Source organism: Rhineura floridana, chromosome 11, assembly GCF_030035675.1.
Source record: "Rhineura floridana isolate rRhiFlo1 chromosome 11, rRhiFlo1.hap2, whole genome shotgun sequence".
Lineage (NCBI taxonomy): Eukaryota > Metazoa > Chordata > Lepidosauria > Squamata > Rhineuridae > Rhineura > Rhineura floridana.
This window is the reverse complement of record NC_084490.1, coordinates 27,178,716-27,205,648: the sequence shown is the minus strand read 5'-3', so window position 1 is coordinate 27,205,648 and position 26,933 is coordinate 27,178,716. Positions and strand designations below refer to the sequence as shown.

Below are 26,933 nucleotides of genomic sequence, written 5' to 3'. Positions count from 1 at the left end.
CCATGACAACAGGAGTTGTCCCAGCAGCAATGGTGTACATGGGGGGGGTTAGTTTCCCGACAACCTCAACTTCCCTGGCTATCTGTGGCAGTGGCTCCTTGGCAGCCAGGTTCTGCCTCTGCTCTTCCTGATTCTTCTTCCTTGCCATTGCCACTGGGAATTTTATCCCCAGGCTGATACATAATGTTGCAATTGGGGGCTGCAACACACGCTTGCAAACCAGATTGCGGTGGCAGGTTCAGCCTCTGCAATTAACAAATGCAATATGGAGCAAAGAGCAAAGTGATTTTGGTGTGCAAATTTAATGCTGAGTTAGAATCAACGTATTAGAATATCAAGCCAAACATTTTCCTCCTTAACTCAGGATTAATTTGGTGGCTGCCGTGAAGCTGGTATCAGAGAAATGAGAGAAAGATGGCAACTTAATATCTTTGCCTCTCTCCTGATCCTTGTTATATAAGGGTAACAAGTTTCACCGGAAGAGCAACAACAACAAAGGCTGAATAAGTGCCTTCAAAGTTAACGCCCTGATTCTAAATATATTTATTTGAAATACCATGAAGTTCTGCATAGTTTACTTCCAGTTATATGTGATTAGTAGTGCAACCCTACTCGGTAACAATATTGTTGTATTCATTGGGTTTAATTCAGAGTTAGTTCCCATTGAAATCAGTGGGACTGACTGGCCATGAATTGTGGGTCCAAACATGCCTGTGGCACTGGCCCACACCCTAGTACCTTTTGTACGTCGCAAGGCCAGTAGCTCGGTTCGATCAGTTCCATGGGGGAGGTGGCTGGATGTGTATCCAAATGGGCAAGCTGCTGTGAATGATGGCATACTGCTGGAAAGTGCCTCTGTGAGGTATACAGAACTTCATTTGGTGAGGCGGTGAAGGTGGGCAAGGGGCTTTATTAGCAAAGTGCGACATCTAGTTAGCCTTTCACTTGCTGCCTGTGCACTCGGATGATGCTGACCTGTTGGGTTTTGTGTTTCAAGCCAGTATTACCTCGATGGGGCAATGCTGATGGGTTGTTCTATATCTTGCTCTTCCTTCAAGGCTTTTAGTACCTTCCCAGTGTGGGTGGTTAGGGTCAAATCTGGGCTGTCACTCACCCTCTATTACTTGGAAGATTTTCTGTTTGTCGGGCCCACTGACACCTGTTGTTTTCAGAACCTGATCAATGTTTTACAGTTTTAAGCTCTGAGCTTGGGATGCCACTAACACCCGAGACATCTGAGGGCCCAACTACTAGTCTCACCTTTCTGGGCAGTCCGCTTGTGTCACAGTCTTCTGGATTGCCAGAGGACAAGCTCTCCAATTTGAGGGACAGGTGGCAGGTGGCTGAGTCAGCCAAAAAGCTCACCTTCTTGCAACTTTTGCATCTAAGGGGATAGCACCTGGCAGGGCTATTTTGGAACACCCTTGTGATGCAAAGAAGAGGGTAGGGTGGTCTGTGGGGTGAATTTGCAGACTTCGGAGTTGGGTCATGCAATGCATCAGGCAAGGGGAGGTCATCTATTCTGGGCCATCCCCTTTTGATTACTTTATGTCTGGTTACAGTACTAAGGACTTTGTTTTTCTCAGGCCAGCAGGCCAAGGTTATTTTGTTTATCCACCTCAATGGGTCCGCCCTGACACAGTTTCTGTTATGCTCCATTGTTCGGAGAACCTTGTTGGCTTGGGGGTGAGACTTTGGAGCGTTTGCATTGCATTCCTTCCTCAGGCCCATGGGTTCCTATAACTTCTCCTACCCAAGCTTCTATATGAGAGCTATTTGGTCACAATTTGGCCGTTCCTAGGGGCAGGTCTGTGTATGATGGCATGATACAGAAGATGTTAGAGGGTTAGGCACATCCGTGCCCTGCGGTTCCTAATGAGCAGAAGCCTTTCACCCTGGATATTCCCCTTCAGATTGTACAGGAGTTCCATCAGCTGTGCTCATCCACATATGAGGCTACTTTATCTGTGGCCATGGCATTAACCACTTTCTATGGTGCTTTCTGCCTGAGTGAACTCTTGGTCAGCTGTAGGCTCGACACTTCAGGCAGGGCCTTGTGTGTTGAGGACTGTGTGCTTGCCAATACCATGGTTCATCTGGTGATGCGGAGGTCAAAAAACTGACCAGAGGGGCAAAGGGAGGCAAGTTGTCTTGGGCAGCTGCCCTTTGACTGCGTTATGCCCAGTTACAGCCCTAAGGGCTTTTCATTCTGTCAGGCCAGCAGGCCACAGTATTTCTTCATCCACCTTGATGGGTCCACCCTGAAGCAGTTTCAGTTCTGGTACATTGTTCAGACATCCTTGTTGGCTTGTGGGTGAGATCCTGGAGTGTTTGGATTGCATTATTTCTGGATTGGGGCGGCTACTGCCGCAGCTCTAGTGGGTCTTCCCCTGAAGGACATTCAAGGCAGATGGCAATGGGGAGCATTCAAGGATTAGGTTTAGCTGTTATGGGTTAATGTGTTCTGACTGTTTCTTCCCCCCCCCCATTCTTGCAGGTTTGGGATGCTTGCTGGACCCGGCCCATGTGGTTCTTTGTGGCCACTTTATCCTCTTCTGGGCTCAGAGGAGGGCCAGTTCTTCTACAGCGGGGACACAGTTGCACCTGTCGGCTTGGATACAGTGTGGTGGGTGGCTAAACAGGGAATGTTATGGGGAGAATTTATTCTGACCATGTTAAGAATAATGTCTGTTGGCCCGGTACCACATGTTTTAGTAGTACATTTGGAAAGAATGACTTGGTGCAGCATTTAGGTATTTACCTGTTACATAGGGTTATCCATGGCTTTCAATGGATCAAGAGTACTTTTCCTGACCTGTTTCTTGTGTGGTCGGACATGCTGGAGCATAGGGTTTGGCATGGTGCTGTTCTTCCTAATAGGATTGACAGATTGCTCAGCTGCATATGCTCAGAGGCACATTACCAAATTCAACCAAGCTACACAGGAAGTGGATTGGACTGTGAAAGACCAACCCAAATTGTGTTTGCATTTTGACAAATTTGTAGGGCAGTACAATATCTCAGAGAGGAGGTCAGGTCTCCTGCTCCCCTGGTGCATTCACTATAGCTGCACAATTTCCCTGCTTTTAAAAGTTTGATAGAAATATCAGTTGGCTATAGGTACATTCTTATACTGCAAGGTTTTTTGCCTATTGAATATGTTACTGTATCTTTAAGATGAATGGAATCTTAGTAGCAAGCCTATCAGCTTGCTCAGTTAGAGAAGATTGAGTTCAGTTGATGTATGTTCTACGTATATGGGTGTTTGCTTGTTAATAAAATTCCTGATCTAAATTACTACATTGTATCTGGAACTTGAAGGTCCGGCCTTCAAGAGGTCTTCTGTATCTTTAAAAGTTGTGGAGGGGGAAGGGAGAATTCCACCTTGTGGTTTTTCCCATTACAGAGTTGCAAGAACACCTGCACTTTGCTGACTTTCTCTTCTCCTAAAGATACAGGATCAGTCTCAGGCCATGGACCTGGCAACCCTACTAAGACAGGGAAGAAGGAAAAGGAGAAGAAACAAGAGGAACTACTCATATTGATGTTCTATTTAAGATAGGTCCCTATGCCACAAAATAGGAGTGGATGGAATCTATGTATTAAGTGATACGCAGGTGACTGCTTAGGTTTAAAGACTTGCCTCTGGCCACATGGGTTAGGTCTAGGAGACTAATAACACTAAAGTCTCACTAACTTGGGGAAAAACCAATGATGCTCCTGAAAATTATCTCAGTGATCAAGCTGGGATATTCGGGTTATAGATAATGCAACTTACCATTTAGTGAATGTGTATGCATAACTTGGAATAGAGGAAAAGTACTGAGTTAAACCTTGCAAAATCTGGTGAAATAATGTAGCAGGAAATGACTGGGCATTTCCCCCACCTATTTCTTAATTTGGGGACCTGGTTATACTTTCATCCTAGACCTAGCTCACTTAAGGCACTGAAAAGATTTTCTGGAGTTGATCCATTGTAAGTCAGAACTATAGTCTCCTGTTCTAAAAATTGCCAACCCATGAAAAACTCATGGCAATTAGGCATTATTATGGGCCCACAAGGGATTTTAGGAAGTATAGATTTTTGAGGCTGTAATGGTGCCTTACTCCATCAGACATAGTTTACAACTGTCTGAAAAGTGGAGGGGATGCTGCCACTATTGTGATCCTTGCATAATGTTTTTCCATCAGAGATCAGGGGGTGGGTGAATAAACCCCAAGAACCCTTATGGGGAAAAGTACCACTATGCTGGCAATATCTTTAACTTACTAGCAGACACAAAGGAACTAGGTCAGTTGAAATTGACCTCTCCCATTCTGAAAACTGTGAAGGTCATCATGACCTAACAAGGTGAGATATTTTTCACCTTTGGAATGGAGAAGCAGACAGTTCAGGTGTGCACATGAAGAATCAAGGCAGTCGCTATACTGTTCTTGGTTCAACTCCACTCCTAAGATATTGAAAAGAGATCTTTTATTTAATTTCAAAATTCCCATGAGATTCTTACACTCACCTGTTCCTTTGAAATATATCACAAAAAAACAAAGCTATATTCTCTCACTTTTTCTGCTTACTATTTGCTCCCTGTTGTTCAGTTCAGGCTTCAGCACAATGATGTAGCACTTGGGGAAGAAGATGCAACCCAGTAACCCAGCACTGGAGGCCAAGATGGAGAAAATCTCCACAGCTACCATATATTTTCCTTTGGTGCTCACATAGGTTGGGAGAAAGGACAACCAAACACTGCAAAACACCAACATGCTAAAAGTAATAAACTTAGCCTCATTAAAACTGTCAGGTAACTTTCTGGCAAGAAAAGCCGCTATGAAGCAAATAATGGCCAGGAAGCCCATGTAGCCCAAAACACAGTAAAACATGGTGGCTGAACCCTCATTACATTTCAATATTATTTCCCCATTCACAGAATGCATGTCTGCATCTTGGAATGGTGGGGAAGTACTCAACCACAGAGTACAAATGCCAGCTTGAATAAAGGAACAGGAAAGGACAATAGAGTTTACCAGTCCTTTCCCCACCCATTTCCTCATCCTGGATCCTGGTTTGGTTGCCATAAATGCCAGAACTACAGTGATAGTTTTTGCTAAGATGCTGGAAAGGGCCACACAGAAGATGATGCCAAAAGCCATTTGCTGGAAAAGACAGACCACCTTTCCAGGTTGTCCAATGAAGAGCAAGGAGCACAAGAAGCAAAGGAGAAGAGAGATGAGGAGGATGTAGGTGAGGGTCCGGTTGTTGGCTTTGACTATGGGAGTGTCCTTATGCTTCACAAAAGTTCCAAGTACTAAAGTTGTGATCAAAGATAAAGAAATAGCCAAGATAGATAAGATGATCCCTACATTTTCATTGTAAGAGAGGTAGTTTACAACCTTGGGAATGCATTGAGTTTGATCCTTGTTGGGATACTGGTCTTCTGGACATCTGACACAGACATCCATATCTAAAAAGAAAAGAAAAAAATGCATCTGAAAATCATTCTAAAGGAATTTTGAGTGAAATATACTCAAAATGCTAACCATCAGAACATGAACATCAAATTAGATGGGAGCAAGATATGTCAACAACAATCCCAGAACATAAATGGATATTGATTTGGAAACATACTTCTAGTTTTACTTTATGTATGAATCTTAAATAAAAGCTTTTTATAAACTATTAACTCATTTGTATGCGACACCAGTCAAATTAAATAAAATATATCCTGAGAACACAGATTATTGTTGGAAATGCAGAATGCAGAGGGCAAACATGTTCCATATTATGTGGTCATGTACAAAGAACCAGATATTCTGGAATTTAGTGATGTCAGAAATGCAAAATTGTTTGGGTTATGATCTTCCAAGAGACCCCATGGAAATACTATTGGGGTATCTTAAAGAAACCATACCAAAGAAGAAATGACAACTGATTTAATTACAGCAGCCAGAATAGTATGCCAGAATTGGCAGAGTGCCAGAATTGGCAGAGTGCCATCACTCCTTGTATAGATTCTTGGCAAGCTAAAATATGGGATATGGCATTCACGGTTAAAATAACAGATTTAGTCAAGGTACTAGAGGGTTAACAACAAGAAAACACTTTTATAGAGAGATGTTTGTTCAAATTGGAATAACAAGGTTCAAGATTCCGCAAACCCATATTTGTTATTGGGAGAAATTTAACAGCTAAGTTAATAGGTAATATGTTGGATGAAATGATATATATTATATATTGAACTCCATGCCTGTGTTGATATAGTTATTATGTAAGTATTATTGTATTTAGATATCACAGTGGTATTTATGACTATGTTGGCATATTTCTACAGTAATTTTATTGTAAGGTATTGTATTAAATACACCCACTCGATGGATTGTCACCTTGTGGGCTTATGTGTTCCAATGAATCCTATGAGCGATGCTGTCAGGAGTCATGTACTCCCAGCAGGGTCACCCATGGAGGTAAGGTCAAGGGAGAGGAACCAGACAAAGAATGATCTAAGAATGTCCTCAACTGCAGAACAGGTGGAGGATAACAATGTGTATGTTACAACGGCTGTGAAGGCGGATGAAGGATGCAGCAGATAAAAGAAGAAGCAAAGGCATAGGCTTGTCCATTTATTGATAGCAAAACAATGATACAGGCTGGTCAGTTTCACCTTAAAGCAAAGGCACAGGCTTGAAAGTTTATCCATAGCAAAAGAAATCTGGTCAGTTTCACCTTTTAAAAAGCCTTTCATTCTTAGAGGATTTGTTGACTAAGGTATAACTGTACATTTCGAACACTAATTCATATGTATATGTGCAAATTTTGAAGTAGTTACTAGAATTTAAATTTCAACAGGCCAATTCCCATTTCATGCCACCTAAGCATTACTGTCCACCCCATCCTGATCACTCTAATTAGTTCTTCAAATAATTTACCTATCATTTTCCACCCAAGTAATCCAGATTATGTTTCAAAATCAGTGTCCCTTCAATTACTCTCCTTTATTTTTCATTTATGCTCTCCCTCTCTCTTCCCCTCCCTTTCATTCTTTTAATTTAAGCCAAAACCCAACCAGTTTAGGGATGTAAGAAGGCAGTGATTTTTGTTCTGATCTGTCTTGATCACAATCAGTATTTCACTGCAGTTTGGTTTTCACCAAATAATTTGTTGATATTATTTGTCTCACAGTCTGCTATTTAAGTATGTTACATAATTATTTATGTAAGTTATGACTGTGATGGAGAGGGCTGGGATCCTCCCTCTCTATTTGCAGAGAATCATGTAACTGGAATGTTCAGATTGGGGAGACTGTTTGTCAGTTAGTGAGAGGTTCTGTTAGGGAAGTGAGAGAGTTCAGTTGTAATTAGTTTAGGAGTGGGAGAAATATAGGCTATAAAGACACTAGCTGTCAGATCAAAGTGTTTCCATTAGCCACACCTAAAAGGGGAAAGGGGTTGATCTGCCAATCAGTTGCAAAATCTCTTAGAAGCTTTTTTTTTAATGCACTCAAACTGCTCCCACCAGGTTTTACAGTAAAAGGGGGTGGGGTTTGAGCAGTGTTGTGTGACCCTATTTACAGAAGAGAATCAGAGAATCATAGAGTTGGAAAGGGCCTATAAGGCCATTGAGTCCAATCCCCTGCTCAACGCAGGAATCCAAATTAAAGCATAGCCGACAGGTGGCTGTCCAAGGTGGAGATATACTGGAACTGGCAGAACAGTGAGTGTGTTTCTATCCATAGAGAGGGCTGTAGGCTAGGAAGGGCATTGAGCAGGAACAAAAGAGATGTTTAGCGGTGTTAGTAAAAGAGAGAGTTAATCAAGAGATGCTGAAAGAGAGAAAGTACAGGGAAAGGTTAAAAATTGTAACAATGTGTCATTCAAGCGTATGATCCTATTCGTTTGTGAAATGGTTTTTGTTTAAAATAAAGTTGCTGTTTTTCCTTTCAGTTATGAAATTGCCTGGATCTCTTGAATGTTGAGGGAATACAAGGTATATTTTTCCTGAAACCTATCTGGTACTGGTCCCTCATTTAAGGAAACATTGGGACACACTTCACTCATTTATTTTACTGTTCCCTTTTGGAAGTCATCATATGGTTTGCCAGTAATCTGAGGGAGGTTATAAAAGGCAGGTGAGGTGGCACAGCTAGCTCCAGTAAGGGGAAATAAAACCAGGGGAGTGTATCTGGTTATACTCAATTGGAGGCCCTTAAAAGGACTGTCAGAACAATGATCTTAATGTAATTAATGCTGTAATTATTTCCACACTATTCATTTCACTGCAGTGACCATTAATTTCAATGCAAAGGAAACACAATTTAAATGGGGGGAAATGGCATGAAATTTATGCACTGTTTGCAGACTGAAGAAAAAATTCCAATGCTGAACATGGGGTGAAAAAGCAAACAGTGGCAATTTCTGCTTCTGCTTTGATCAGAATTCTCTAACGCCCTAGCTATGAAATGTATGTGAAATCAAACCTCAAATGCTCTTGGAGTAATTTCCACTTCCTTGTCAGGGGCATTGCATGGAATCGGTGCAATGATTGAGAGAGAGGGAGAGAGTTTTTAAAAATAACATAATATAAATATCTAAATTTATACCCCTCCCCAATAAGAGTTTACTGTACATAGCTTCAAAACTCTACGATTCACCCTTTGAGCGTACTGTATATTAAACCATATCCTTTTAGCTATACTTGGCAGTTGATCATACATGTCATGCTCAACAGTATATTTCATAAATGTCCACCAGGTGGTGCTAAAGGACTAAGGATTAGTCCATCCATTTAAGAAATATAAATTCTGTATGATCTTTTGCCAACAGTGCCGTATTCCAAATATTGTTAAACCAGGTATCCAGCCCACCCAAGTTCTCCCAACTCTGTGTTATTGTTTGTCTTGCCTCCATAAGTAGCACTGAAATTAAATCTTTAAATTTTAAATCCAAGTTAGCCCACTCATACGATGACAATATATGGTTTTAATTGCTGTGGTGCAGCTATAGCCAGTTGATGTTCAACTGCTGGCTTGCATTTGAGTTAATAATAAGAAGGAGAAATAGGAAAGAAGAGGGACTGATATCCTATATGCATTCTATATAGTAGGTATGTGGAAAGAGTACTTTTGGACAACTCTTGCAATTCAGAGTGGTCCAGTTGAAAAGAGAAGACGTACCTCCAAACTATCCATGCATTAAGATCTAATTTGGCTTCTATTTAGTGGTGTGAGAAACCATGCTTATTTTTTAAAATATCTTTTCATTAAAATCATTGTTCCCTGCCAAAGAGGCATTAATTTACTGTCCTGTTTTGCAGGGAGTGGGAGTAGTTCACATACAAAACATTAAGAGATGGTGCAGCGGACAGTTTTTTGTCTTTGGAATTGAATGGGTTAACTGAGATCTTTCTTCATTTAGTTTCAACATTATATTTTTAAAGAAAGAAAGAAACCTAGGACCAGCAGGATTTCTGAGCTCTCTCTTATCTTCAAAGAGCCCCATAATGCTATCAGCAACCACAGGGTCAGTAAAATGTTGGGAAAGTAAAATGTCGAAAGTAATTCTGGAGCAGATTACACAGCAGTCAATCTGTAAGCACCTTGAAAAAAATGCAATGATTACTAGAATCCAATATGGATTTGTCAAGAACAAATCCTGCCAGACTAATCTGATCTCATTTCTATGCTATTTTAGGCTACATCAACAGAAGTATAGTTTCCAAATCATGTGAATTATGTTTCCAAATCGTGTTACCCTCTGTTTGGCACTGGTTAAGCCTCATCTTGAATACTGTGTCCAATTCTGGATACTGCACTTTAAGAAGGATGCCAACAAATGAACTGGTTCAGAGAAGGGCAACAAGGATGATCAGGGGACTGGAATCAAAGCCCTATGAGGAAAGATTGAAAGAACTGGGCATTTGTCCTTGAGAAGAGAAGATTGAGGGGAGATTTGATAGCACTCTTTAAATGCTTGTAAGGTTGCCACACAAAGGAGGGTCAGGATCTCTTCTCAATCATTCCAGAATGAAGGACATTGAATAATGGGCTCAAGTTACAGGAAACCAGATTTCACCTGAACATCAGGAAAAACTTCCTGTTAGAACAGTATGACAATGGAACCAAGGAAATGATGGGCTCTCCGACACTGGAGGCATTCAAGAGGCAGCTGGATAGCTACCTGTCGGGTATGCTTTAACTTGGATTCCTGCACTGAACAGGAGGATGGACTTGATAGCCTTATAGTCATCTTCCAACTCTACTGATATATGATTCACTGAACTGAAAAGAGCCTTTGGCCAGCTCCAGTTCCAAAGGTAAAAGAAACCCTCTTTCACCATCCCTTTATTCTTTTAAACTACCTTCTCAACCTTTTCCAGTAGGTTTGAAAGTTTGGCATAACCCTTCTAGGATTGGATGAGACCCAGGACAGAGTACTGTCTGAGGCTGTGGAAGTCCTTGGCAAGCCTCTTTATTTAGATTTCAATGGCATTTGGCCTATCAGATTGCTGACATTTTCTTGTCCTTTTTCTGATTTATTTCTTAATTTTACTTTGTTACATTTAATTTTACTCTGTTACATTTAAATCTTGCATTTCTTCCAAAGAGCTAAAGTCAGCTTACATTGTTTCCCCCACTTGATCATCACAACACCTTGTGAACTTGGTTAGGTTGAAACACTGATTCAAATAATATCACCCAGACTCTTCATTTTTAAAACTGTTTTAGAACCTGTCTATTGTGAATAGAATACTCCAAATAAACAAATAAACAAATAAATAATACATCAGCTCTGTTATATGAATTTCTTAATATCTCTGTAGGTTATGCTTCCTACCCTTCTCGTTAGAGATCATCACTTCTGGACAAGGAGCACAATCATAGCAGCAAAATTTCTCCCCCTCCCTCTTTTTCCTGCTGAATCCAGGATAGCAGTTGTCATTGCACACAGAAAGGGGCAGCACCTGCATGGGATTATAAAGGACAGAATAGCAATAAAAGCCCTCTTCAGTCATTCACCCATAAAAGCCCTCTTCAGTCATTCACCTCAGTGTTACATGAGGTGGAAGTGAAAGTGTGGATGAGCCTATTCCCCCCCTCCTCGACTCTTATTTCTGGTGCTCCCCATGCATTGAGGAGAGCCTTCTATACCTGTGTGGGAGCCATGGAACCACAAAAAACAGGTAACCTTATGTGTTGAGGTATGAGGGGATGCAAATTGCAGATAGCATCTTATCAGGAGGTCTGTTCCACACATCATAGGAAGTGGACCTTTAGTGTAATGGCACCTACCCTTTGGAATTCCCTCCCCTTAAATATTAGACAGATGCTATCTCTATTATCTTTTGGGTACCTACTAAAGATCTTCCTTTTTCAACTAGCCTTTTAAGTAGACACCTTATCCTAGTCTGCTTCTGTGTTGGAATTGCTTTATAATGTTTTTTTAAAAAAATTATAAAGATGTTTTTAAAGCTATTTTTTTTTTAAAAAAGATGTTTTTCAAGATGTTTTGTAATATATTTTAAAGTCTGTTTTTGTGATGTTTTAGAGTGTTTCGGGTGCTTTTGTTTGCTGCCCTGAGCTCCTACTCAGAGGAAGGGCAGGATATAAATCTAATAAATAAATAAATAAATAGCTGTTAAGGGTGAGTATTTGAGTGCTCACCCTGCATACATTTAACTTAGTTGGATGGATAGGGATAATACTTTAGCCTTAAGGCTAACCATCAAAAATGCATTATTGCCCTCATGCCCAGAAAATGGACATATATAGAAAGATGATAAAGATGCTTTGAAGATGAGATCTGGATTTCACGAATTAGTAAGAGGGATTGGGGCATTTTAGCAGAATTAAAGCTGGAATGCAATAAGATATTATGAAAAGATTTGAAACCGATTACAAAATTTGGTTGCAAAACAGTAAGCAACATTGATTGGGAAGCAGGGGCATCACTACCAGGGTGTGGAGGGTGTGGCCCGCACCTGGGTGTCACCATGAGGGGGATGACACCCAGAGCCGCCCCGCCCCACGCTGTTGCCTGGCAAGGCTGCTGCAACTCCTTCTCGGAGGCGGGCAGGTGGGAGGGCGAGACCGGGAGCAGCATCGGCAGGGTGAGGGAGGCGTTCCAGCGTTCCCAGGCCTTCTCCAGCTGGGTGCCCCTCCAGCACGTGCCATCCCAGGGGCATGGATGGGGTGGCTGGCCTCGAGTGCACACGCACACACACACGCACGCAAACCCAGCCACCTCGTCCATGCCCCTGGGAGGGCACTGTGACGCCCTTCCCTGGCTCTCCCTGTCAGGTTCCTACTTGCGCGTGGCTACTGCCTGTCACTAGGCACCACCAGGGACTCCACCAGTCCGGACTGTCCTTTTTTATTGTTTCTCTCCCCGCTCTAGCACAGATCTCAACAGATCCCCCTGCTAGGCAACCACCAGTCACGTCCTAATACTAGTATTCCCAGAGACTCTGAATACTGGTATTGTTATTCTCTTCACCGCTGCCACCATTTGTTACAGTTTCCCTTCAGCCTTGGTCATTACCTTACCCTCCCTTCTGGTCTGTGAAACCCCAGCCAAGGATCAGGCCTTTGGTAAACCAAATTAAGTATTTATTAAAGATAACAAAGCTAATAAGATTAACAAGATTTCTTCTTAAGGCACATAAGCATATGGTTTTACTCAATACTAATCCGAACTCCACCCCCCTCCTTCTCCACTCTCTCCTGGCAAACAACTCTCTCAAACCCCACCAAGCAACCCACTCTTTCTCTTCTCCCCCCAGATTCCACTCTCACTCTTCCTTTTATACTTTCAGCCATTTTAAACACTCCGCCAATCATCTAGCATTCTATTGCCCATTCACTCACCCTCCTCTTTCACTCCACTTACCATGTATCTTCTAAACAACCAACACTTACCATATATACATTAATATAGGAACATCACATTTCCCCCCCCTTAAAACAACGGCAGAGTATTATTCCTGTTCCAGGATTTATACGTCGCGTTAACAAATAAAAGTCTCTATGGGGAAAATGTCTTTCTTTGTTCCTCCGTCTGGTCACGTCACTGCAGTCCCAGCCACTTGCCTGGAAAGTCCATCGGCCAGTACATTGTCCTTGCCTTTGATGAACTGGAAGTCCACTTGATAGTCCTGTAGGGCCCAGGACCACCTCTGCAGCATAGTGTTATGGTTTTTCATGGTCTGCAACCATAACAAGGCCCGATGATCCGTAGTCACTGTGAATCTTCGTCCCCACACGTATGGGCGCAACTTGTTCAGTCCCCACACGACCGCTAGGCACTCCTTCTGGACCGACGAATAGTTTTTCTCCCTCGGCGTCAGCTTGCGACTCAGGTACGCCACTGGATGTCTGGTGCCTTCTCTCTCCTGTAGCAAGACGACTCCCAGCGCCAGGTCCGACGCATCTGTAGCCACGATGAATGGTTTCTCATAGTCTGGTGCTATTAATATGGGTCCTTGGCACAAGGCTTGCTTCAGTAGATCAAAAGCCTTCTGACATTCATCCGTCCATACCACACGCTCAGAACACTTCTTCTTTGTTAATTCATGCAAGGGGGTTGCTATTTCCCCAAAATTTCTCACAAACTTCCTATAAAATCCAGCCACACCCAGAAATGCCCTTACTTGTTTTTTGGTTAAGGGGATAGGCCACACTTGTATTGCCTCCACCTTGCTCCATAAGGGGGTGATTCTCCCACTCCCCACCTTATGTCCTAAATAGATTACTTCCTTTAGTCCAAACTGGCATTTCTTAGCTTTTATTGTGAGGCCTGCTTTTCTTAAGGCCTCCAATACTGTTGTCAGGTGTTGGACATGCTCAGGCACCGACTTGCTAAAAATGGCCACGTCATCGATATAGGCCACTGCAAAATCTGACATGCCTCGCAACACAGTATTGATTAGCCTCTGAAATGAACTTGGTGAGTTCCTTAGTCCCATGGGTAAGGTCACAAACTCATATAACCCATCTGGTGTACTGAAGGCAGTTTTGGCTCTGGATTGCTCATCTAGTTCCATTTGCCAAAATCCTTTACAGAGATCTAGTGTAGAGATAATGGTTGCTGCCCCCAATAACTCTAACATTGCGTCTACCCTAGGCATAGGATACGCATCTGGGACAGTAATTTTATTGATTAGCCGATAATCAATGCAAAACCTGGTCGTTCCATCTTTTTTCAGAACCAGGACAATACTTGAGGCCCAGGGACTGATGGATTCCCTGATCACTCCTAATTCCAGCATATCTTCCACCTCCTTTTTGATCTCATTCAAAACTTTCCCATTCACACGGTACGGAACAGATCTGATTGGGGCATGATCTCCAGTATCAATGGAATGTATAACTATACTGGTTCGGCCAGGTTTGTTGCTAAAGAGATTCCTATAGGTTTTCAAAACTCTCAGAATCTCTTCTTTTACTTCCTCCTTCACCTCCTCTGACCATTCCACTTGATCTACCCCTCCTTTGTCTTTGCTTTCCTGTACCAAATCTGGAAGTTCAGGCCCACTTCCCTCAGGGAATAAGGTAACTTGCAACACCTGGGCATCCCTGGTATGGTAAGGCTTCAACATATTTACGTGAACCACTTTGCTTTTGTTTAATTGGTCTGTGGTGATTACATACGTCACTGTGTCAAGCCTTTCTCTGATGGTATATGGTCCTTCCCAGTTAGCCTGTAATTTGTCATGTTTCCTGGGTATGAACGCCATAACCATATCTCCCACATCATACACACGTTCCCTGGCTGTTCTGTCATACCAGTAACGTTGCTTCTCCTGTGCTTGACTCAAATTCTTTTCCACCACCTCCATCATTGATGTTAATTTATTGCGGAATTCCAATACAAAATCTACTACAGATGTTTTGTACTCTCCCAGGGTTCCTTCCCATGAATTTTTTAATAGTTCCAAAGGTCCCCTCACTTTTCTAGTGAACATGAGTTCAAAGGGTGAGAAGCCTGTTGACTCCTGAGGGACTTCTCTGTATGCAAATAAGAAGCATCCCAACCGTTCATCCCAGTCTTGTGGGTGATCTTGAACATAGCTTCTGATCATGCCCTTCAAAACGCCATTGAATCTCTCTGTTAACCCATTAGTGGCGGGATGGTAAGTAGTGGTCTTTAGATGTTTTAGACCACATTTCCACATACATTGCATCACTTCTCCCATGAATACACTGCCTTGATCCGTCAGCACTTCATGAGGGAAACCCAGCCTCATAAAGATTTTTAATAAAGCCTCTGCCACTACAGGGGCTTCTACAGATCTTAGTGCTTCTGCGTCTGGGTACCTGGTGGCAAAATCCACCACCACCAATAGATATTTCTTGCCATGTCTTGTGGGTTTGGAAAAAGGGCCCACCAAATCTATTCCCACTCTATAAAAGGGTTGTCCAATTATAGGAAGGGGCTTTAAGGGTGCCTTAGTCTTTACTCCACTTTTCCCCACCTTTTGGCATATTCCACAAGATAGACAATGTTGTTTTACATCTTTGGAGATGTTTGGCCAATAATAGTGTGCCGCCAATCTCCTCTTGGTCTTTTTTATTCCCAGATGTCCTGCACATGGGACATCGTGGGCTACCTCTAGCAATCTGGTTCTGTATTTGCTAGGTACTATCAATTGCTTCACTGGTTCACATTCATCCTTTCTCTCAGCGGGCATCCACAGTCTATATAAAATCCCATTCTCACACACAACTTGATTCCTCAGTTTGTCAGTGAAAGGAATCTGTTAGGTCAGAGCTTGTTCTTTTATCTGCTTCAAACTTATACCTTTATGCAGCTCTTCCCTGAATTGTTCTGCTTCTTTCTTATCAGAGACCACTTGATACAGTTTGTCTCCTTCAGCAGGCCTGCTAGTGGTTGCTATGGTGACCTGAGGCTGGTTAACAGATTCCACCATGTTTGTTTCAGCCCCCCTTAATATGGCTTCTTTTTCTCTGCCAATTTGCTGTCTGGTCACTACATAGATCTTTCCTTGGGCTCCCATTACATCTCTTCCCAGTATTACTGGTTCTTGTTGCTGGGCATTGATGCCTACTTTATATTGGCCCTCTCGGCCTCTCCAAGTCATATCCACCAGGGCCACAGGCAAACTTTCTGGTTGACCCCTCACTCCTTGGATAGTCACAGTTTCCTGAGGTAATATTACCTCAGATTTTATTAAATCTGGCCTCAGTAATGTCTGAGCGGCACCAGTATCAAGCAATGCCCAATAATTTGCCCCTTGTACACTCACTTCCTCTCTCAGACTTGAATCAAGGTCTGTTACTTCTGTCCAGTTTATCTGGCAAAACTGAACCTTTTTCACTGTTTCTAAAGCCTTGGGCTCTGTTTTCACTGCCCTTGTCTGAGCAGGATTACTAATGGGGTTGGCAACCTCACATTGAAAACGTAGGTGCCCCGGTCTACCACATTTGTAGCATAATTTCTCCTCACTTTTAGGGTACACAGATCCACTCTGGGGTGTCCTGTGCCCTTCAGATTTTACTGGAGGACTCACTCGCTGTGGTACCACATCCCTTCTGCCAGCACTATATGGTCTGGGTTTAAAATCTCTTGATGTTCTCCCCACCCAGCCAGTTCTGTTGGAGGCGAAGTGATCCGCCATCTCTGCGGCCTCCTGCACCAATGTAGGGGAACGGTCTTTGACCAGGAGCCTTATTTCTGGTGGTAACTGATGGTATAATTGATCCAATATCATGAGGTTTTTCACCTCCTCCACAGACTGAGCTTTTGCACTTGTCAGCCATTTCCCAAATATGTCCATCAGTTTTGCCCCCAGCTCCATGAAAGACCTCCCTGTCTGTATCTGGCAGTTTCTGAAAAGCTTTCTAAAATAATCAGGCCCCAGTCTGAATCTTTTAAACACTGCTTCTTTGAATTCAGCATAGGTGACGGGCCTGTCTGAGGGGAAATATTGGTATACCTCAGCCAATTCCCCTTTGATCAGGTTTGATAAATACTGCATGTATTTATCTTCAGGTAGCCCCCACAACTGAGCTGCTTTTTCAAAGGTGCTGAGGTAAATTTGAGGATCTTGACCAGGCTCATAGAGAGCAAAGTCCTTTGGAGTAATTTTTATTTTTGCTCCATCTCTGTCTTTCCTTGTCTCCTCAGAGTGAAATTTCTCTCTATCAAATTTTAACTTTTCTACTTGTAATTCAGCATCCAATGCTCGTTGCTTCTCCCTCTCCTCAAACCCCAATCTCATTCTCTCAATTTCCAACTCCCTCTGTTTTTCCTTCTCTGCACCTTCCATCCTCAATCTCTCAGCTTCCAACTCCCTCTGCTTGTCTTTCCCATCAGCTTCCATCCTCAATCTCTCAGCTTCCAACTCCCTCTGCTTGTCTTTTTCCTCAGCCTCCCATCTTAACTTCTCTCTCAAGTACTCTATATAAGCGGGATTGCTTAAATATCCTTCTGGGGTCTCTTCTCTGACAGGTTGTTTTTGCTGGGCAGTAGCAAATCCTATAAGTGTTACCCTCAATTCATCTACCCCTTTACCCTCGTGAGGTAAATTGAATGTTATGCACTTCTCCACCAGCTCCTCTCTTTTCATTTTTATGTATTTAGCCATGGTGTTTGAGTTCACTCACTCTTTGCCACACACTCTTTGCCAGTCACTCTCACAAGTAATCTTGTTTTGTTATTTCTGTTTGCCACACCACTGTTAGGGATTCTCTAGTATTTGTATCTGGATTCTCTGTTGTTCGTATCCCACCGCTACTGCCACCACACACACCCCCGCACTCCTGCTAGTGACGCCGCTGTTGGAAAGCACGGAAACCATTTGTAAATAAATGTTTACAAATAAGGGAATGGACTGCAATACTTATTTTTAATTATTTGTAAAATAAATAAATAATGCAACTCAGCATGATCTAGCAGCTGAAAAGCAGGCATAATGATAACTGGCCAAAACTGAACTTTTTGCTTTCTATAGTCAAGTGTTTGCAGCCATGTGTTACCTGATTAAAGCTGGAATGCCAGACAATTTGATCTTCATGAATTATGAACTCCTTGCCTGGAGGAGCCTGAGGTTCCAATCTTCCAACTTTTATTCTACCCACTGAGCCATTGAGGAACATCACCCAGTTTGTAACATCAAAACCTTCAACTAATTCTCCATTTTCATCAAAATGCACAGTGTCTCCAGCACTGTTGTTGAATAAGATGTTACTTAGAAAGTCATGAATCTAGAAAGAAAGGTGATATGAAGAAACTGACAACTATCACTATTTTACAATGGAGCTGACCTGCTTATCCAGAGCAAAAATAAAAACCCACCCACCCAATTTCAGTATGTGTATATATGTATATATAGAGAAAGAGATGGAATTACCTGCCATGGTTGCATATTCTGAAATGACAGTTTATTTACTTCTACCGACCTTCTATGCTTGGAGATGAATTTCATCCTTCCATGCAAAGCATGTGCCACAGCATAAACAGCATTGTAGACATTGTAGCTGTGGCCAGTCATGCTAATTTCAAACAGAATTCCAGGAATGTTCTCCAGCTTCTCCTCACCAGTACAGATTTTGTCCTTGTCCTGTCCTTTAAACATCTTTAGTGAACAACTGAATACCTGTTCCCAGAAGTCCTGGATAAAGCCATCTCCATTTGCATGGGAAGGACTTGTCATCTGAATGAACTTATGGAATCCTAGAGGCTGGTTTGAGTGAACAGTGAAGGATATGGAACCATGGAAGGTTTGTATATCCCAAATCTTCTGAACAGACAGTGATGCAAAATCCCAATGGGATGTAATAATCCACACTTTCCCCATGGGTGGCAATGAAAAGAAGGGTGCTACAAAAAGTATAGTTCTCAAAACTATAAATGATGGAGGCTCTCCATAAACAAAAAATACACTAGGGTCTACCTTACTGGGGTTTCCCTGAAAGATAATTGCATAGCTTTCAAAATGCTGTAAGGCAATTTCTATCATCTCATCCATGTAATTCCATTTTGGTATTCTTACTATGAAAGCATAACAGATGTCACTCTGGGAAAGCATTGGGATCATTGTCTGTAAAAAGCTGTCCCCTTTGTCATCATCCACAGCCCAAAGCCCAATCCATGTCCATCTGAAATGCTGAAGTAACCGCACAACTCCCATGTGCTGTTTGGCTTCATTTGGAACCATCTGGTACAAAAATGGGAAAACAATGTTTGTACCTTGTAGTGGCAGGAATGATCCATAAGCGAGCTGAAATAAAATATATAAGTAGTATTCAGATGGATTACATGAAAATTGTTAATCATAAAGTTGCTGGGGGTCCTGTAGTCTAGCTATTCTAACACCTTGTAAAACTTCACTGTGAAGTGATTTGCAACAATTGGCTGCCCAGATTCATAAGGATTTTGTTGGTAATAGGTTTCATCATGATGTACAATGAGCCACTTGTCTCAGGCAACAGATTTGGAGGTGGGCATTACAAATACCGCCCATGACCTCTATGTGCCTCATCTCCTGACAGCACACCACAAGCCTTGGAAACTATGGCTCAGTTAATGCAACCTGGTATTTAATTAGACGTTTTGCTGCTGCATCAGACTGGAGGCTCATGTTTTCACTTTGATCAACTTTAATCCTGAGATTCTCTTCACCTGTCCTACTGCTAAATCATGCCTCCTGCCTCCTTGAACTATGCAGGAGGACCCCAAGATGATACTTCAACATCCACATGGAGGCTGCCATGGGGCAGGCATGGGACTTCATTACCTCCATGACAACCATAGGGCTGTCTCAAATGGTCATCAGTCCAATACATTGGGCAGGGCATACCCTTGATGTTTACCCGAAGTGATATGAGGGATGGACCAAAAGTAGGGTGTGTGTCAGCATGTATGATTGGACTATTATTATTATTTATTAGATGTGTTAGTCGCTTGTGACCTGAAAGTCTCAAAGTGACTTACAACACTGTTAAAAACAAAAACATCATACTATAAACACAAAACAGTAAAACAACACAGCATTGCAATATCCAACCAGAGCATAGATTATTTATTTATTTTATTTTATTATTAGATTTATATCCTGCCTTTCATCCCAGTAAGAGCCCAGATTCCTGTAGCCAGGTTATCCCTGTCCAGATAGGGTTGCAGCTGGGACAGAAGCCTAAGCTAGTGGAAGGCACTCCATGCCATTGAGGTCAGATGTGCCCCAGGTGTCAACAATGGATCCAGGAGAAATCCCAAACTATTACTTTACTTCAGCTATTACTTTACTTGCAGGATCACTTTACCACATATGTACCCAGTTGACCATTTCAATCTGCAAAACTGGCACTGTTACAGATAGCACATAATACTCATTCTGCAGTTGTAGGTAATATTCTTATAAACCACTTGGAGGTTTTATTATAATCGGGGGGTATATACATTTTGTTTAATAAAATATATAAATATATTTGGGTATTGCTTTTTTAATAAATCCAGTATTTTGCCTTTGTACCTTCTTTAATCTCATCATGTTCATTTCAGCCCATTCTTGCCTTCCAAAGTCTTATCAATTACTCACAGGTTTGGTCATCTGCAAATTGACAAGGATACTCTCTACTATTTTGTATAAGTCATTGATAATTGTTTTGAAGAGTATTGGCCTCAAAAGAGGGTGCTGAAGGACTCTTTGAGCACAGTTATCTACATTCTGTGGATCCAACTATTATCAAGGGCTGTGCACCTGACTTGGCTGAGTCCCACACCAAACTGGATCGATTCAAGGGGACCCAGGCACCACTCCAGTAGGGTAAAGATAGCCCCAGATCACTGCAGGTCAGGTTGGGTGACCCAGAGAGATCTGTCAAGGGGCAAGGCACCAAGCAGGAAGGAAAGGCAAGCATTGAGAAGGAAGAAGAAGAAAAGCCATGCCTAGAGCAAGGGATCTATGTGACCAGCTGCATCTTCCCAGGAGAATGTAGGAATTCCTTCCCTGTCTGCTTCCCATCTGGACCCCCCTTCCTGTTTGATGCCCTGCTCTTATTGCTGTGATTGTAATGTGTTCTAATTTTTTTTATATTGAATTTTGAACTACGCTGGGACCTGATGGTGACGGGTGGGCAATAAAATTGATGATGATGATGATGATGTGGATGATACATTAGCTCACCCCCCCCCAAATTGATCAGGGGCAGCATCCAGGTAGGGGAGGTGACTCCTGGGGTGGCACAAGGCAAGTTCACCCAATTCAGATTGGGGGATCTCTGCATAGCCCTAATAACAATATCTACCCCATATTTAACCCATTTCCTAACCAAGCTATCACAGGGAACTTTGTCAAATAATCTGCTGAAATCAAGAGGCACTACCACAGTTGTGAAATATATACCCTTATGCACACAATATACCTGTGGAATCTTGTGGACCGCTGATAAGACAGCCATATTGGCAGAGATTTCAGAGATACCTCCTCCAACGAGAGCCATGAGGTTGTTCTGGTTGTCACACATGAAATTGGGAACAAACCTATGTTGTGTGGAAACCAGGCTCAAAGTAGCTTTATAGGTCATTCTTGCAGTGTAGTAACTATTGAGGATGTGGAACCCCAGGGACATATTTGATATGATGTTGGGATTTTCATTTATCTCTTTGACAGCAAATGCTAAGGCCAGGATGTGTTGGTAGTTCTTTGGCACTGAACTGTAATCAAAATACAGCTGTTTAATAAAATAACTACTAGAGCCATAATAAAACTGCATTGATACACTTCATCATCACACTTTTAGGACTGAAGCTTAGTTTATCACTATACAAGATAATATACTTTAGGATAATATACTGTAGTACAATAAACACAACATCAGAAATCAGTATTACTCCCAAACTGAAGATAAAAATGTTCCAAATGTTTTGTCATCATTCTAGTGCTTAATGAATTCCTCCCTGCTCTTAATGGAGTCAGTCCTTTTACCTACAAAAACAGCATCAACCTTGCAGCCCAAACTGAAAAATGCTGCTAGAAAAAGCAGCCCACAGGGGTATGTAAGGTATGATGTGTCTTAACCGGAACCAACAAGCGGATCCCTACTGCAAACTTATAGAAATATACTTTATATCTATGCAGTATTCACAACATTTCAGTTAAAACCAAACAACATAAATTGAATTGAAGCAGAATATAATAAAGAAACAGAAGAACATCTGAACAGAAGATAATCTGAGAAGTTTATAGAAACCAGTAAATCATTTTCATAAGAACTTGCTGAAATAACTAAGTTTTAAGTTGGTGCTTGCTTGATTTCATTATGCAGAGTTCTGTAACCCTGGTGCCATCACACTAAATTAACAACCTCTTGTTGGGGACAGTGTGACACTGCTAATTAATATGCCTCAGTGGCAGATTGCAAACGCGGGGCTGAAATGCGTAGTAAGGCAGTATTCTAAATGCACTCACCCCATGTTATTTAGGGCTATACTAATAGTTAGATCTGGAAGACAGGTCTGTAACATAATGGCATACAGTGCACCTCCCTCAACCCAGTTGTTATATGTTGTCATTAGCTAATGCCCAATAGCAACAGGGTTGCAGAATTCTACACTAGCTGCAACTTACACAGTTTGCACTCTGTAAATTTAAACACATGGAAAATTTGGGAACAATGGTGTGTTTGCAAATGTGTCTCAACTCATTAGAGAGTCAGTTCTGAGGGTGACTCTCCCTCAGGTATGATTATTTAACCTGATTTGGTCCTGATGTAAGCTTAGAGCAGGTAGGGCAAATTCCAGGCATGGAAACAATAGGAAGGAAGAAACACGTAAGGATTTCCAAAACATAATCATTAGATTTAAAAGGCTAGATTGTCACTTTTCAAACATCCAAAAGTAAATAAATTGTTATTTATGCACAGCCTTGCATAATAATGTTATTCTGCAGATCTCGTTTAAAAATGTACAAGATCCATTCATATCAATGGAGGAAAAATAATTAGTGGAAAAATTAAGCCGAACAGTATAATGTAGATGGCAATACATTTTCTCACTGCAAAAGTAAATAAATCAATATTCTTTAACTATGTATTTTCAGCAGTTATGGTCTGAACATATCACAAAATAAGAGGGAGAAAATGAGGAAGAGGAGGAGAAGAAAAAATAATGCCTTACATAGGTTCATCAAGCACAATTTGTGTCGGCTGTTCCATGAAAGAGATGATATTATAGAGGAAGTAGACTTGAGAAACAATCTCACCAATGAGGAAGTCACCTGGATGGTAAAATTCATGAGGAATAGGGAGAGGATCATCAAATATGCTGCAATTAATGGTATCTGTCTTACATACAGTATGACACAGTAGTACCAACAGCAACATCACCACCAGCATGATCCTGTTGACAAAATTTCTCCTTAAAAAACTTACCATTTTCTGTGTACAACATTATATGTTTTTCATGTAAACGATTATATGTTTACTCTGCAGCAACTATGACGATATTTGTGCTTTAATGATATAGGGATATTGTTGTTGTTTAGTTTCTATGTTTTTAGTTATGTTGTTATATTTTGTGATATTTAATTCAACTAAATAAAAAATTTAAAATATGTGGCTGAAATAAGATTTGCTGCAAACTTCCTTGAAGGACAGATTATATTGTAGCTATACTGATTTACAGCTTTGCACATTAGGGAATTTTTCTTATCTCGTCTTATACTGAATGAAGTGTCATTGTCCATCAATAGCCCTTAACATCATATGATTTCTCCTCCACTTATTATCTAATGGCAATCTCATATATAGATCTTCACCTTTACGCCTTAACCTTCACCTTTATTTTGCCTTGGAACACAAAGGGGAGTGTTGCCTCAAGATGTCTGTCCAAATAATATCTGGTATATTAAGCTAAGGGGGTGTGCATGTGTGTGTATATGTTAATTAATAACTAGCCAACATGGTTCAAATTTTCACAGTAAGGATCTGGGAAGTAGAAGATGAACTGGGGAAGGAGAAATTCTAATGAACAGGGATATCCTTGGTATACTTTTTTGAATAAAGATCATAGTGGAGCCAGCTGGTGGAAACATACCCCAAAATATAAAGAGGAAATGATCATACAGAATAATGACAGAGCCCTGCCTATCCCTAGATCCAATTCTGACCAAAAAAAAAAACCAGAAGAGTTTTATAGGTTTTTTTCAGATGCTGATTGTTGATCTTGTTCATAGCCTATGAAAGTAGAAGAGGATGGAAACCAGTAATTTTGACAATCATGGGGATAATTATAACTTCCCCAGTGAGTGGTTATCCTTTGAAGTTGCATCATAATTGTTTTTTGTTTTTTCCCCCTGAATTGTACAATTAATACTTTCTCCTTTGAAAAATAATAAGTAGTCAGAAGCAAATAGCATTGTCAGTACAGGATCTTCCTATAACACACTGATAACTCACATTTAATGATGTCTGAAGTTCAATACCAGATTTATTGTGTGATATTACCTCACAAGGGCCCGTCCCAAGTGGTCATCACAGTTCAATCACTCAGCAACTTCATGGAGTTGAGAATTGTTAAAACTGCTATGAGTCCCCCATACCTCAAATTGTAAACTGAATATTTTTTTCTTTGAGGAACAGTCAGTAGCAAATAGCACAGTAGGTTCAGACTGCATCCAGTTAGAACTTGAGTTAATTTTGCACAAAGATTACGTAGATCTAATGTAATTTAAAGGCTCAGACTTAAATGGCAGATTCACAGTGTGACATTCTCAGAGTCCCTCACAAAGACCAGTCCTCAGGTTGTCACCAGCTCAGTCACTCAGGAACTCAGTTGAGTCCAGACTTTCCTCAAATTACCTGTTGCCATCAAATTAAAGAGAGAAGTAGAATTTTTTAATTTTTATTCTTACTCAAATACATCTAAATCAGACATGTATGATATATAATTCTTAGAATCTACTGAAAGCAGAACTCAGACTGCTAGTATGTAAACATATAGTTAATTAAGGAACATAACATTCAGAGCAAGAATCTATTCATAATATGCATTCCAGATCTTCTACATATACTTTCATAACATTATCTCACACATCTCATTCCCCCCATCTGTTCTTCCTTCTCTCCTTCCTTCCCTCTCTCCCTCTCTCTCACACACAGCCAAAATCTCCACTCTGTCATTCCTCAACAGACACTCAGAACCAGTCACTCATTCTAATTCTACCCACAACCCTGTAGAGCCTGACACTGATTTCATGATTTTATGTCCTCTATGTTACATTTTACCCTTGCAGTCCCCTTTCTTATCACTCCCTATATATGTGTGTGTGTGTATAATATATATTGTATTTATGTATTTTAATTGTATTTTATGTATTTTAATTAATTTTAATGTTTTTGTGATTTTATTGTTTACAATTTTATTATGTATGTGTTTGATTTTATTTTTGTAAGCCACCCTGAGTGCCCTAATATAGGGTAGAAGGGCGGGATAGAAATATTTTAAATAAATAAATAAATAAATATTGTCAATAATTCTTCAACTAGCCTGTGCAATTTGGGGGGGGGGCAAAGGCATTGCCTTCCTTTGTCTTTTGTCTCTACTAAAATTTTATTCAAATTTTCTTCCCTAAACAGGTTAAGTTCCTTGAAGGGAGCTGTGGACAGATTATTCCAAGAAGTACTGTCAACACTCTAGTAAGTTAGCCAAAGGGCACTCCTAGCAACCACACTGGTGGCCAGATTGCTAGCTGTAAAAATAAAAGCATCCAGGGAGGCATCTGCCATAAATTCCTGGGCCCTCATCAATTTAGACAGTAAGGTGAACAATTTGTCAGCATCCTTGTCTGGATCAGCCATTCCCTGAAAAAACCACATAAGGGAAGCCCTGGACACCAAGAATATAGGGACGACACACCAGGAAATCAAGTTGGCAGACTCATAATTGCATTTTAAGGGCCAACTCCACCTTCTTTTCCCCTGATTATTTAGGACCACATCTGTAAATTCTAGTAGTAAGATAAATAAGTGGATGAACCATGGATGAAAGACAAATAAATTCTTTCATGCCAGCTTCCAATCTATAATGAATATTGGCATAGGCTGCAGACTCTTTTGCTGATTAGGGGGGTGTCCCATTCAGCTATGGTCAGCCTTTTGAATGATTCAGGTGGTGGAATGGTCTTGGATGAGGTCTCCAAGGGAAGGAGAACCGCTGCCCCTTTAAGGAGTGGTCCCTCTGAAGGCTGTTTGGAGCATTTGAGACCAAACGGTAGAAAGGGCATGATGAAGAAAAGGTGGGGGAAAAAATCTTGCACTTTGAAAAGGCACAGCTCAGGTGTAGGTTTGGGTTCCTCTCCTGGTCAGAGATGGAACTCCACCGCCCTTCTTCCCTCTCAAGCACCACGCTGGGAGTGGTTTCAGAGAGCATAGAAAAATCTGCAGGGTTAGCCACTGGATCTGTAAGATCCATTGTGGAATGCTTAGTGCCTGATCTCCTACTGGAGAAATGGGCAGGGCAAGTTTATTACCTGAGGTGCCACTCTGCTAGATACCCTAGGCTGAAGATAGTCCCTATGTAACAAATCTGAGGAGTTGTCAGGGGACTTGATTTTAGCTTTGTTTTGGCCTTCTTATGTGCCTTTTTAGCTTGCTGCCTGTAGCAAAGGGGGGGGGAGAAGAGGATGAGAAACTTGAATAAGAAGGCAAGTGTCTTCTATGCTTTTTAGACGTATTTCTTTGTGAACTACCAAGTGCATGGTCCTTCCTACATTTTTATGAAGACTATTACTAAGCCCTGTTAGAGCAATCCTGGGAGTTTCTAAAAAAGAAAATTCTAAAGACACAATGGCAAACAATTCCATCAAGGAAAAAAGGTGGAAGAGAGTAGAAGGAACCAATGTGGCTTCACAAAAAGCTTAGAGATGACCTGAAAACAATAAAAGGACACATACAGGAAATGGAAGGAAGGAAGGCCAAGCCATAAAA

At 41.3% G+C, this 26,933-nt stretch overlaps 1 protein-coding gene across 1 annotated transcript in view; it reads right to left on the bottom strand.

Annotated features, from left to right (window-relative positions):
- Nucleotides 1-65: 65 nt before the first annotated feature.
- LOC133367641 (vomeronasal type-2 receptor 26-like) overlaps nt 66-26,933 on the bottom strand; it is a 30,843-nt gene continuing 3,975 nt past the window's right edge. Inside the window, exons 2-8 of the mRNA XM_061591737.1 lie at nt 23,125-23,224; nt 21,372-21,663; nt 18,902-19,165; nt 17,985-18,212; nt 10,825-10,951; nt 4,576-5,459; nt 66-245 (exon numbers count right to left, since the gene is read on the bottom strand). Of these exons, the coding sequence (XP_061447721.1) occupies nt 66-245; nt 4,576-5,459; nt 10,825-10,951; nt 17,985-18,212; nt 18,902-19,165; nt 21,372-21,663; nt 23,125-23,224 (2,075 nt within the window). The remainder of the gene's footprint in view (nt 246-4,575; nt 5,460-10,824; nt 10,952-17,984; nt 18,213-18,901; nt 19,166-21,371; nt 21,664-23,124; nt 23,225-26,933) is intronic.